Consider the following 10,526-nt stretch of genomic DNA (forward strand, 5'->3'; position numbering starts at 1 on the left):
GCACTTCTTCAGTTGTTCTAAGTAAACTAGAAGAAAAAAAAGGTTACATTTTCTTTCATACATAAATGTTTAATTTCTCTATCTCAGCAAAAAAATGCCAGTAACCTACATCAAACAGTGAAGGAATTGCTTTAAAGGAAACACTACCGAATCCAAAAGCAAATTCTCCCTTTTTTGTCGTGCACGCAATTCTCCTGCATTTATCTTAAGTTGACATTGCTCAGACAGCTTTCAACTGCCTAGACTTCTAGGGCACTTTCTCTAAAAAGATGTAAGTCTACTGTGGATCCTAACATATTTCTGATAGTCTCCTGTCAATATTGCTGATACGCAGGTCACCTAGTGTTAAGGCAACTTGATCCAGCCCTCAGTGACAAGATAAGCATCATTAAGAAAGAGATGCATGTGCTACAGATGGTATTTTCAAGGCATTTAAATTCAAAAGTAACAAAGTGGTTTTGGATATCTCAGGCTTCAAACTGTCACACTGAAATAGTGAGCACCATTGCCACAAAGAACAGAGCATCACCCACAGCTTATGCAATCAGTGGAAAGATATTGCATCTTATGCTTCTCCCTGTCGAGCAACTTGTTTGCAAGCTCATGTAATGCTCTACAGAAGTGTTATTGTAGCTTGCTAGTGATCAGTGTCCCCTGTGTATGTGGAAAAAATAAAAACAGCACAGAGGTGCTTGTTTGTACTCATACCTACTCACATTACTAGAGAAACCCTGATGAAAATTAATGCAGTTAAATTAGTTACACTGCTCCAAGCATGTTTTCACTATGCTTCTTAAATCTATTGTCACAAGCAAGTTCAAGATAGCTGGCCCACTCCAGGAACACCAATCAGTAATCCAAGTCAGAGAGCTCAGGGTCGGTGCCCCTTGTCCGACTGCTCACTCGAGTTTATAAAAAAATCATTGGAAATGGCATGCGTAGTTAAATCAGGAATGCTTTCTATCAGTCTATATTCATTTACTAAAACAGAAGCAAAAACTCCCAGATGCAAGAATCCTTGAGGATAATGACCAACTTTCAAAGCATAAGCATACAAAACAACTTAGTTTAACAGAGTCAAATTCAGGCTAAGAGTCAGAATTTATTAAAAATTTAATATTTCGCTACCTTGCTCTCTAGAAATTTCCTTATAGGAAATAAAAAGAAAAATCAGGCATTGAACACTTGAAAACCACCGCTTTTCACACAGCATTTCTTTAACCAATTCAGAGGTCTGAAAACCATTCCACTGTGGTACAGCAGAAGTATATGGTGGTGACAAGCTCTACTCTCTGAAGAATACACTCTCCAGAGGGGTGCATTTCATTTAATTGGAAAAGTCTGGGGCTTGACAGAAACAATAACATATGCAGCCTGTCATGTTTCCAACTAGAAAGCTCATTCTCACTATGGTCTAAACATGAACTTTCCCTCAGCTATCATCACTGAATGTGTTATATTTTTCCATTAAGTTTTAGCCCACTGTTTGTATTTAATTCTGTCCTCCTTGGCAAGGCGCAAACGTTTTTTAATTCTTAACCACAAATTTTCTAAGTGGTGTGTTGATGTCACTAAATGACAACATGACAAGCTTTTCAAAACTTCCAACAAGAACTAAAGTCTTGCTCTGTTGATCACTTGCACATCTAAACCAAAATTCAGTCTTTCTCCAAAGGTTTATAAACTACTGCACTAAAGGATGGTAGCATCACTCAAGCTAAGGTCAAGATATTATTTTAACAGCTGATTTTTTAAGTGGTGTGTAAAATACAAACAAACATGGGCTGCTCTGCAAGCTATTACAATTGCTTTTTTGCAAAGATCTGGGTAGGTTTTAAAAACCCAAATTTAATATTCACAAAAATGGATTGTTGAAATAGGTACTAAGAAGCAATGTTGCATCGAGATTATCCTCAGCGTACAACTTCTGTGAATACCCCTAATGCTGGTTCTGATCCCAACATACTGGATTAATTTTATCTGGTATCTACTGAATCCATTCAAGGAAGCAACACCCAATACCATGAAAGCATACCGGGGCTAAAAGTTGGCTCTAAAACTACATTTTACTCAAGACAAAGTAGGCAACATATTTTCTAGTAAAACAAACAAACAAAAAGAACTCGTAGGCAGCCTGATGTCAAAGCAGATTGCAGCTCGGAATGGCACGTCACGGGTGAGTGAATACTGGCAGTAATACAGCCTTCCTTGTAGCAGCTTTCTGAGAATGCATTACATGTCTTAGTTTGATGTAAGGCTCATTTTACACAGGTCTTCTGGACATTTTGTCTCACACAGATGTGCGCACACATGCACACATTCTGTGCTCATTTTAACAGCTAATATTTCAAGGTTGCCAAAAATGTACACGCTTATCCAGGTTTTACTTTAGATGTATCATGAAGGGCAATGTTAATTAAGCAGATGATGGTAAATGAAAAGCTCTACCAAATAGCAATACCAAGAAGCTAACCGCACCAGAGATGCTGCTGTCTACCTGCCTGAATACAGAGCTGCTGTATCAACAAAGAAAAGCTACTTTTTCCTTAATGTTAGCACAGCTGAACAGATTACTGAACTTCAAGAAAAGATCCCAAGATAGTATCAACAGCAACATACATTTCCCACACAGACACGAAGAAAAAAAAAAAAAAAAAATCACAATCACACACAAATTTCTGTTTTGCACAACAGTTCATCCAATCTACACAAACTGGGAGACAAGGCCCTCTTCATTTCCTTTCTTTGAGCTCCTTTGAAAATATCTGGGCTAGATTTCTCTGAAAATACAGGTGGGTTCTAATGTGTGCAATTTTAGAGCACCTGTATCCATATTTCTTTAGCAGAAACCAGAGCACATATTAAACCATCTTTTTCTTACTCCTACAGCCAACAAATGTGTAATGATAACATGACTTGTCTCAAAAGGACAGTTTCATTGGTCTTTGCTTCTTTTTGCACATCCTCCTTTCCTCATGTCACCCCATCTTAATACTATCATGCTGCACGAAGTCCAGACAGAGTTTATAACGCAACTATGTGCTTCAGTGCTTCTCAGATACACGTGCTTCCAGAACAAAATAGTTTTAACACTGGTCTAAGACCAGCCTGTACAGTAAGACTAGCTTGAAAATAAACTTCAGGAGTGAGCAAGTATCTTGAGTATAAAAATATTTAAGAATAGAAACACTCTACTGCAAGATGTACTATAGAATTTTCATCACTTTCTCCGTTTGCCATGAGATCTACTTAGTAACTATTTTGAGTATCATCTTCACTTAAAGTAACCTTGATGGTTTAAAAAGAAGAGTATCATTTTTCTCACAGAAAGTGACAGCACCTCATACTGTGTTTAAACACGGCAAAACTCTCCTCTTCCTCTTAGTCACAGTTCAGTACAAGAAAGCCCTCTCAGCTAACCCTGAATTTTCTGTTGCTTCTTTAGATGCTAGAGCTGAAAGCAGAAGTACAGAATACACAGAATGAAAAGCAGTGATGTATTTAAGCAAGGCCATACCTGAATACTCCTTCCATTTGGTCTTTGGTGTAGTCTTTTCCACTTTCACCTGCAGCAGATGCATTGCTCTCCTTCGTGCTATTTGGCTTACTTTGATCACTGCTACTGGCTGGTTTTCGGCAGTAAGCGCCTCCCCCAGCAGTACTTCCATTCTTCATAATAGCTTCCAACAAAACTATAAAACAACAGTATATCATAGTATCATTATAGGCATTAGCGAGTAAGTTGGGCCTCTCAAGTGTCTTACATGGGAGCACCACATTATAAAAGACTAGCTGCTACATCCTCCTTCCTTATTGATCATTATTTAGTACCACAAACATTTGTGAAGCAAGTCTAAGCAACTGCTTTTTGTGGCAAAACTATGGAAAAGCGTTTCAAAATTAGTGACTGGACTCCTCTCCACCTCTGCCAAAGTAACTTAATACGGGAGAGAATTTGTCCCAGTCCTTCATTTCTAGATGGCTTTTAGAGGCACTTGAACCCATGCTTTGGGGTGAAAACATCAGAATACTTGAATAAGCAACTGTAAACTGAAAAGAACAACTAACCTAACACTCTAAAGAACCTGCAGATTATTCCATACAGAAACCAAGCCCACCTCTAGCACATTTCAGTTGCTACAGTACAAACTGATGTTCTATACCCCTTCCAGGCAATACCAGCTGAAATTCAAACTACTGTTAAGATGCCACAAATAAGTCAGGACCAGCCAGCCATACCCTACTCTTGAGACGTGAATTTTGAAAACCAGGATGCTTTTGCTAGATCTTGAAACCCTCTTTCCCTTCATGTTCCAACAGATCTCCAATTTATCAGTTTTAATAAATCCTCAGACACTAAGTCTTCTTTTTCTTTCTAGATATGAGCCTGTATTTTGGGGGTGTCTGTCTTACAAATAAATCAGAAACAGTACTATTCTATCTTAAGGGACTGCACACAAAGCATAATGTAGATCAAAAGTTATTAAATAGTCTATCTTTCCTGAAAAGAGATCCCTTCAGAGTAAGATGGCAAACTACACAGGCCAAATTTGTTACATAACCGAGAGTTACTATCTGCATAAAGAAAATGCCCTAATAAAGTTCCCAAAGAAAAATATCCCACTCTACTGTGAAAGCACCATTCACTTCTAGAAGCTAGTGAGAAGAATCCTGAAGGATTTTCTCCTAAATCTAATTTTAAAATTTCTCCTCTTGACTAGCATGCTGTCTCTTAGAGCAGCAGAAAACTGGGATCCTACACGTAATAGCTTGTATCTCACAGAAGCACAAGAAAGAAAAGAAAGAGGACCTTTGTTCAGAAGGAGAACAAACCTTCCCCTAAGATGTGCTTCTTAAAACTCTCCAGTATTCACTTTTACTTATTAATTCACTTATTACCCACTGGCCACAGCAGTCTGAAGTACTACAGATGAATAGCTTGGCCTGAACAAGAAAGTCAGCTGAACTTCAGTGCCGGTCCTGTGCTCATGCCTGCCTCAGAAAGACTCATCAACTGACCAGATCAGGCTTTTTACTGCACAAATAAAGAAATTACTAACATTTAATGGTTGGACTCAATGATCTTAAAGGTCCTTTCCAACCTAAATGATTCTATGATTTAGATGCTGAGTTGTATACTGAGGAAATGTTTTCACTATAAATGAAACGAGGTTCTTGAAAACAGGAGATCTATAGTTGCATTATGGATTATAGCTGAAATACATAACCAAATATTTGCAATAGTTTATTCTAATATCATCCATTATGGAATTTAAAGTTCTGAGGTAAATGAAATAATATCAACTCCAACAAGGTGACCGTGTCTACAGGCTAAGAACTAATCAGTAATAGAGATTTAAATAGATAGTGACCTCAGAATGAAGCATTTTCAGTCCAAATGTGCTCTAGACAAATGGTAACAGAAATCAAAATTATTCTTTTTTCTATCCTGTGACATCTGATATTTAATAATGGTATCATGTGGGTTCCTACTGAACATGTGACCCTGACTTACCCTCTAGAAATAATGCTTACTCAACAGTTTTGCAAATCCTGCCTTTATATTGGGTACTGCTCTAGAAATTCCCCATCCCTGCACAAACGCTTGTGTAAAATCAGTAGTAGAAATGGTAGAAATTCAGGTATAGACAACAGTTGGCATTTTTAATGCCCAGTGTCTCTTCACAGAAAATTTATCTGGTAAGTCTTTTCACAAACTTTAGTTGCACTATACTTTCAACATCACTACTTCTCAACTACGTACTCAGACCTCCCATCCCCATAATGGAGCTGCATTGCTGAGAAGACAATGCAAGACACTTGCAAAAAAAAAAAAAAAAAAAAAAAAAAATCTGTAAGTGTTAACATCTTAAAAGAGCAGGACACTGAATATACAAACATGCTACTGTTCTACATTGAAAAAGAAAACGGTACAAAGGGTCTGGTGCCATTGTTTTCTTCAAATATAAGAAACAGTTCAGATATTCAGAAAAAACTTTGATTCTTCCATGAACTAATGGTGGCAAAACTGACTGTTAGAACTGTAGTACTAACCGTGTATTTAAGAAAACTTTCACTGTGCATCTAGGTACTTTAAAATAGGACATACGAGGAACCAAAGACTTACTTTGTTAGCAGGTAAGACAATGAATCTTATCTCAAAATGTCTCTGAAGGCTCTCCTGTGTGTACTGTTACCTGCTGCTGAATGAAAGATCCTTGCACTGCATTTGATTCCATTATGCATTGAACATGACCCCCCACTTTCACTAATGGAAGAGCTGTTTAATTCAGAATTCATACTAGCACAAGTCTAAAAAACTAAGCTCACATGCTCCTGAAAAGTCTGTTTATAAAGGCAGCATCAGAAATAGTGCAAGAAAATCTCAAGAAGCACTGAAAAATAGTTGTCCTTAACGTCATTTTCTGCCTTCAACTCCAAACAGAATGGCACCTACGTCTGAAAAGGAGATCTTGTCCTTTGTTATCTTTAAATCCACTCTTACAAATCTTTTCCAGACAAGCAGTTAGTTTCCATTCAGTTGCAAGATGAATCATTAGCAAAAATCATAATCAAACAATATTTTGAACAGCTGAGTTATAAAACTATTTTCTAGCAACGAGTGACGTCAACATGGACACTGCTACTACGAAGTCATTAGCTAAGTATCATTAAATAAGCACCGACCTCACATTTCATACTAGTAAAGCCTTAAAATAGCACTGCTGCCGTCAGTGAATTCCAGGCAGAAGATTTGCTTAGCAAAACTAAAACTTCACTGATGATGGAACTAGTGCTGAATGTATTTTAAATGCAAATGTTGCCAAAACCAAACTACACATAGTATTGTTTTAGAGACAATAGTTAAACCTTGCTCTCTGTCCTTTTATAATCTGCTATAACATCAGAAGGAGGAAGCTCCCTTCAGTAAAAGATTCAGTGCTACTGTTCTCACTGCTTTTATCACTGACGGAACATCATTTGTGAAATGGTGGGCAATTGTTCTCAAAATGATACTAAGGATACAACCTATGAAGAATCCGTGACCTCAGTGAGAAATTGGTATGAACTACTTTGTAGTACATACCCCGAAGAAGAAATAAGTGAGCACAGTGACAACTGGGGCTGCATCACATTGTCCTATTACCACATAAACCCAACACATTATGACTGTAAAATATGAATTTGTGTTAGAACTTTGAGCTCACAAAACCTTAACTGTTTCTTTGTCTTCAGTATGTCCTATGACACGTTTCTAATTATCTAATGAATTACTGTTTATTTTTTCCAAATGGACCCCCTGCCTTATTTATTTAAAAGATGACACTGAAATAACAAAGGAGTCATTTAATTTGTTCCTAGTCAGTGTAAAATGCCAGTTCTAATTTATTGCACACCCTTCAGTTCCTGTCCTGAAAAAAGGACATTCCGTGTCCTTGCATCTTACCGCACTTTTAACAGGGCTATTTAAGTGCCTCAACAACTTAAGAAAATATAATAATTCAATGAGTTGGTGTTGTCTTGGGAGGAAATGAGATGAGTTGAAAAGAATTACCAACCTCCACAGCTAGAAAACTGAAGCACAGAGATATTACAAGTTTACAGAGTCCCCTAATTTCTAAGTACCTAGTTCAAATCAGGCCTAGGGCCTGATTTTTTTCAGTGGTATTAGAGCATCTGCAATTCTCATTAGCTTCAGATGGAGCTTTAACTGCCCACCAGTTCCACAAATCAGGCCCTTGTTTCAAGCTGAATACCTGAAAAATGAAGCACAAACAATTAGCCGTCACTAAGGGAAACAGAGTGAAGTGACTTATTTAACATCACAGAGAAGTTCTGTGAAGCATTTAGTTTCAGCACACAATTTCCCAAATTACAGTCCTCTACTGTAACAAGACCATCTTCTTTTCACCAGATCTGCACCTCATTTGTGACACACTTTGCTAATTTCCACAGTGAATAAAACAAGTGTCATACAGACAATAGCCTAATTAGCCATCTATTTCTTGCACTGAATACTTTACAATGCTGATTTTGTAGTAGCAGTCCTACTTAAAAAAAAACGACCCAAACACTCAAAACATAAATCAGATGGAGATATCTTTTTTTTTTTTTTTTTTTTTCCTGAAAGCTACTGTAATTCTTATCTTGGAGGTATAAAATGGTAACAAGCTACATGAAGCAGACAAAGGTATTCACTCTCTCTGGTGAAAGAAGCTGAATTGAAACCCTCAGCCTTTCTGCGTCATGACCAACACAGCTTCCAAAAAGGGAAAATATTTTTATGTGTATCATCTTCTCAAGCCACAGAAATTTAGGGGAATATGGCAAACTTCAAAGAGGTATGTAACATGTCAAGAATATAAACAGCGCCACGTTCTTGATCCAAAGCAATGGTTATCTTCTTCCAGGTGATTTACTAGCAACATCCATCCTGTCTTGCAGGAGGAAAAAAAAAACACACCTAAAAAACTATATACTAATAAAAAAGAAAAGCACTGATGAGACCTTCACTCATTGTTTGCATATAAAAAAGTAGTCAGGAGACAAGAAAGGCCAGAAAACATTTACTGAATCTGCTCACCTGACTTAAAGGCTTCACTACAGAATAAAATACAGCCCAGAACACTTCCAGTCAGGATTTCACCCCAAAGTCATGTTCCAAATATGGCACGTGCTGAAGCCTTTAAGTCAGTACAGAGCACTGAAGTCTTTCCTGTTTTTTCCATGGTACAGACGATGTAAGGGAGAACCAGAGGAACGTGAGTCACTGCTAGGTTCAAAGGTATTCTGACACTGTGCGACAGAAAGACTCCAAGACAGGTAACAGCTCTGCATACACCGAAACCTTGTCCCTTTAAAAAAATAATTTCTAAGCACCTTTTGCTAGAATGATGCTAATTATTTGTCAAGTTTTAGCACAGAGCCAGTTAAGACATAGGGGGAGCCACCTACCCCGTTTTCTCTGGGAAAGTTAAAGCAGTGTGCAATTCCTACGTAGCTACTGCACAACCAAAGGGAAACGAAACCGAAAAAAAAAAAAAAACAACCCACAATTAGAGAATGAAGACACTGCCCAGCCTGAAGCAGCAGCTCCTACTGCGAGCTGCTAGCGAGGGACAGAAGAGAAGCCAACCCAGCCTTTCCCGGCCTGGGGCCTGAGGCGTCCTGCTGCTCCCCGGGTTAGCCAAGCCTAGCCCGTACGGCCGCGCTCCTAACGACGGCGAAAGGCCGGGGGGACAGGCGGGCGAGGAGCTGAGCCTGCCCCGAGCGAACCCCTTTGGCGAGGTGGGAGGTAACCCCGCTCCTCCCCACCGCCTGACGCCGGGGGCAGGCGCCGACGGTGGAAATCCCCCTGCCCTCAGCACTTCCCCCGGGCGCTGCCATCATCGCGCTTCGGCCCTTTTTCCCGCCCCTCCCCTCCCCAGCCTCGGCTGCTTTCGGGGCACCGCCGCGTCCCCCTCGCCTCAGCTTGCGGGGCCCCCCGGGGTGAGGGGACACCTCCCCCGCCCGCTCGCCCTCGTCCCGCCGGCGCAGGGCGGCGGGCAAACGGGAGAGGGGCAGGGGGGCGGCGGGCACGGGGAGGGGGCCGGGCTTCACCTCGGGCCGTCTCGGTCGGGTAGAGCTTCTGGGCCTTGCCGAGGAAGCGGAGGGCGCGGTCGCGGTTGCCGGCCTCCAGCGCCTCCCGCGCGATGCCGATGCACTTCTCGGCCTCGTCCCGGTTCCCCTCCATGGGCTTCTCCTTCCGCCGCCTCCGCCCGCCGCAGCGCAGGGAGAAGGGCCCTGAAGCCAGAGCGAAGCCGGGCGGGGCAGAGAGAGGGAGAGGAGCGGGGGAGGGCGAGGAGCGAGCTCCCCTCACTCCGCAAGGCTCATCCCGCCGCGCCGCCGGTACCCGCAGCCTCAGCGCGGCCCCGGCAACCGGCCCGGCCCGCCGCCTGCTTCCGGGCCGCCCCCGCGCATGCGCCGCCGCCCGGGCCCGGGGGCCGCCCCGCCCCGCGGCTCCGGCAGCTGCCCCGGCGGGGCCGGGCCTGGGGCTGGGCCCGGGGCTGGGCCCGGCCGGGGCCCCGCCGCCGCCCGAGGCAACCGGCTGCCGCGGCAAAGCGCGGGGCGGGCGGCTGCCTGCTACCGCTGCACTGCGGCCCGGCCTGCCGCGGCCTCGCTGGAGCCCGCGCAGGAGCCCGGGCGGCGGTGACTCCTTACAGCCCGCGGCCTGTGCTTCAGGGTACTCGTTAGCGGCTCACTGGGATTAGCGGCGTCGGCTCCGTCCTGCCCAGGACTGCGTTGCTGGGAAGAAAGCACTCAGGTGCTGCTAACCGGTCACCCCCTTCCCACTGCAGCAGAGATGGTGACCTGTAAGGTTAGAGAAGCAGGGGTGCTCCCTGCAGAGGCAGCTGCAGTATGTCGCTGGTGGGGGAAGAGTTGCTGCCCCCTCTAAAAACAGAAGTTGCAGGGAGCTGGAGGAGCACAGCTGCTACTGAGGATGCTGCTATCCAGCAGAAGTTAAAGCCTTAACTCCTTAAACTCTA

General features: G+C 42.5%; 1 protein-coding gene across 2 annotated transcripts in view; it reads right to left on the reverse strand.

The window, feature by feature from the left end:
- The window catches only part of DNAJB14 (DnaJ heat shock protein family (Hsp40) member B14), a 27,179-nt gene extending 17,229 nt beyond the window's left edge, over positions 1-9,950 (reverse strand). For both annotated transcript variants that reach the window (XM_042808218.1, XM_042808219.1), the window contains exons 1-2: positions 9,601-9,950; positions 3,518-3,692 (exon numbers count right to left, since the gene is read on the reverse strand). In XM_042808218.1, the coding sequence (XP_042664152.1) occupies positions 3,518-3,692; positions 9,601-9,733 (308 nt within the window). In that variant the 5' untranslated portion in view covers positions 9,734-9,950. The remainder of the gene's footprint in view (positions 1-3,517; positions 3,693-9,600) is intronic.
- Positions 9,951-10,526: the final 576 nt, after the last annotated feature.

Source organism: Tyto alba, unplaced genomic scaffold (genome assembly GCF_018691265.1).
Source record: "Tyto alba isolate M040663 unplaced genomic scaffold, T.alba_DEE_v4.0 Super-Scaffold_6, whole genome shotgun sequence".
NCBI lineage: Eukaryota > Metazoa > Chordata > Aves > Strigiformes > Tytonidae > Tyto > Tyto alba.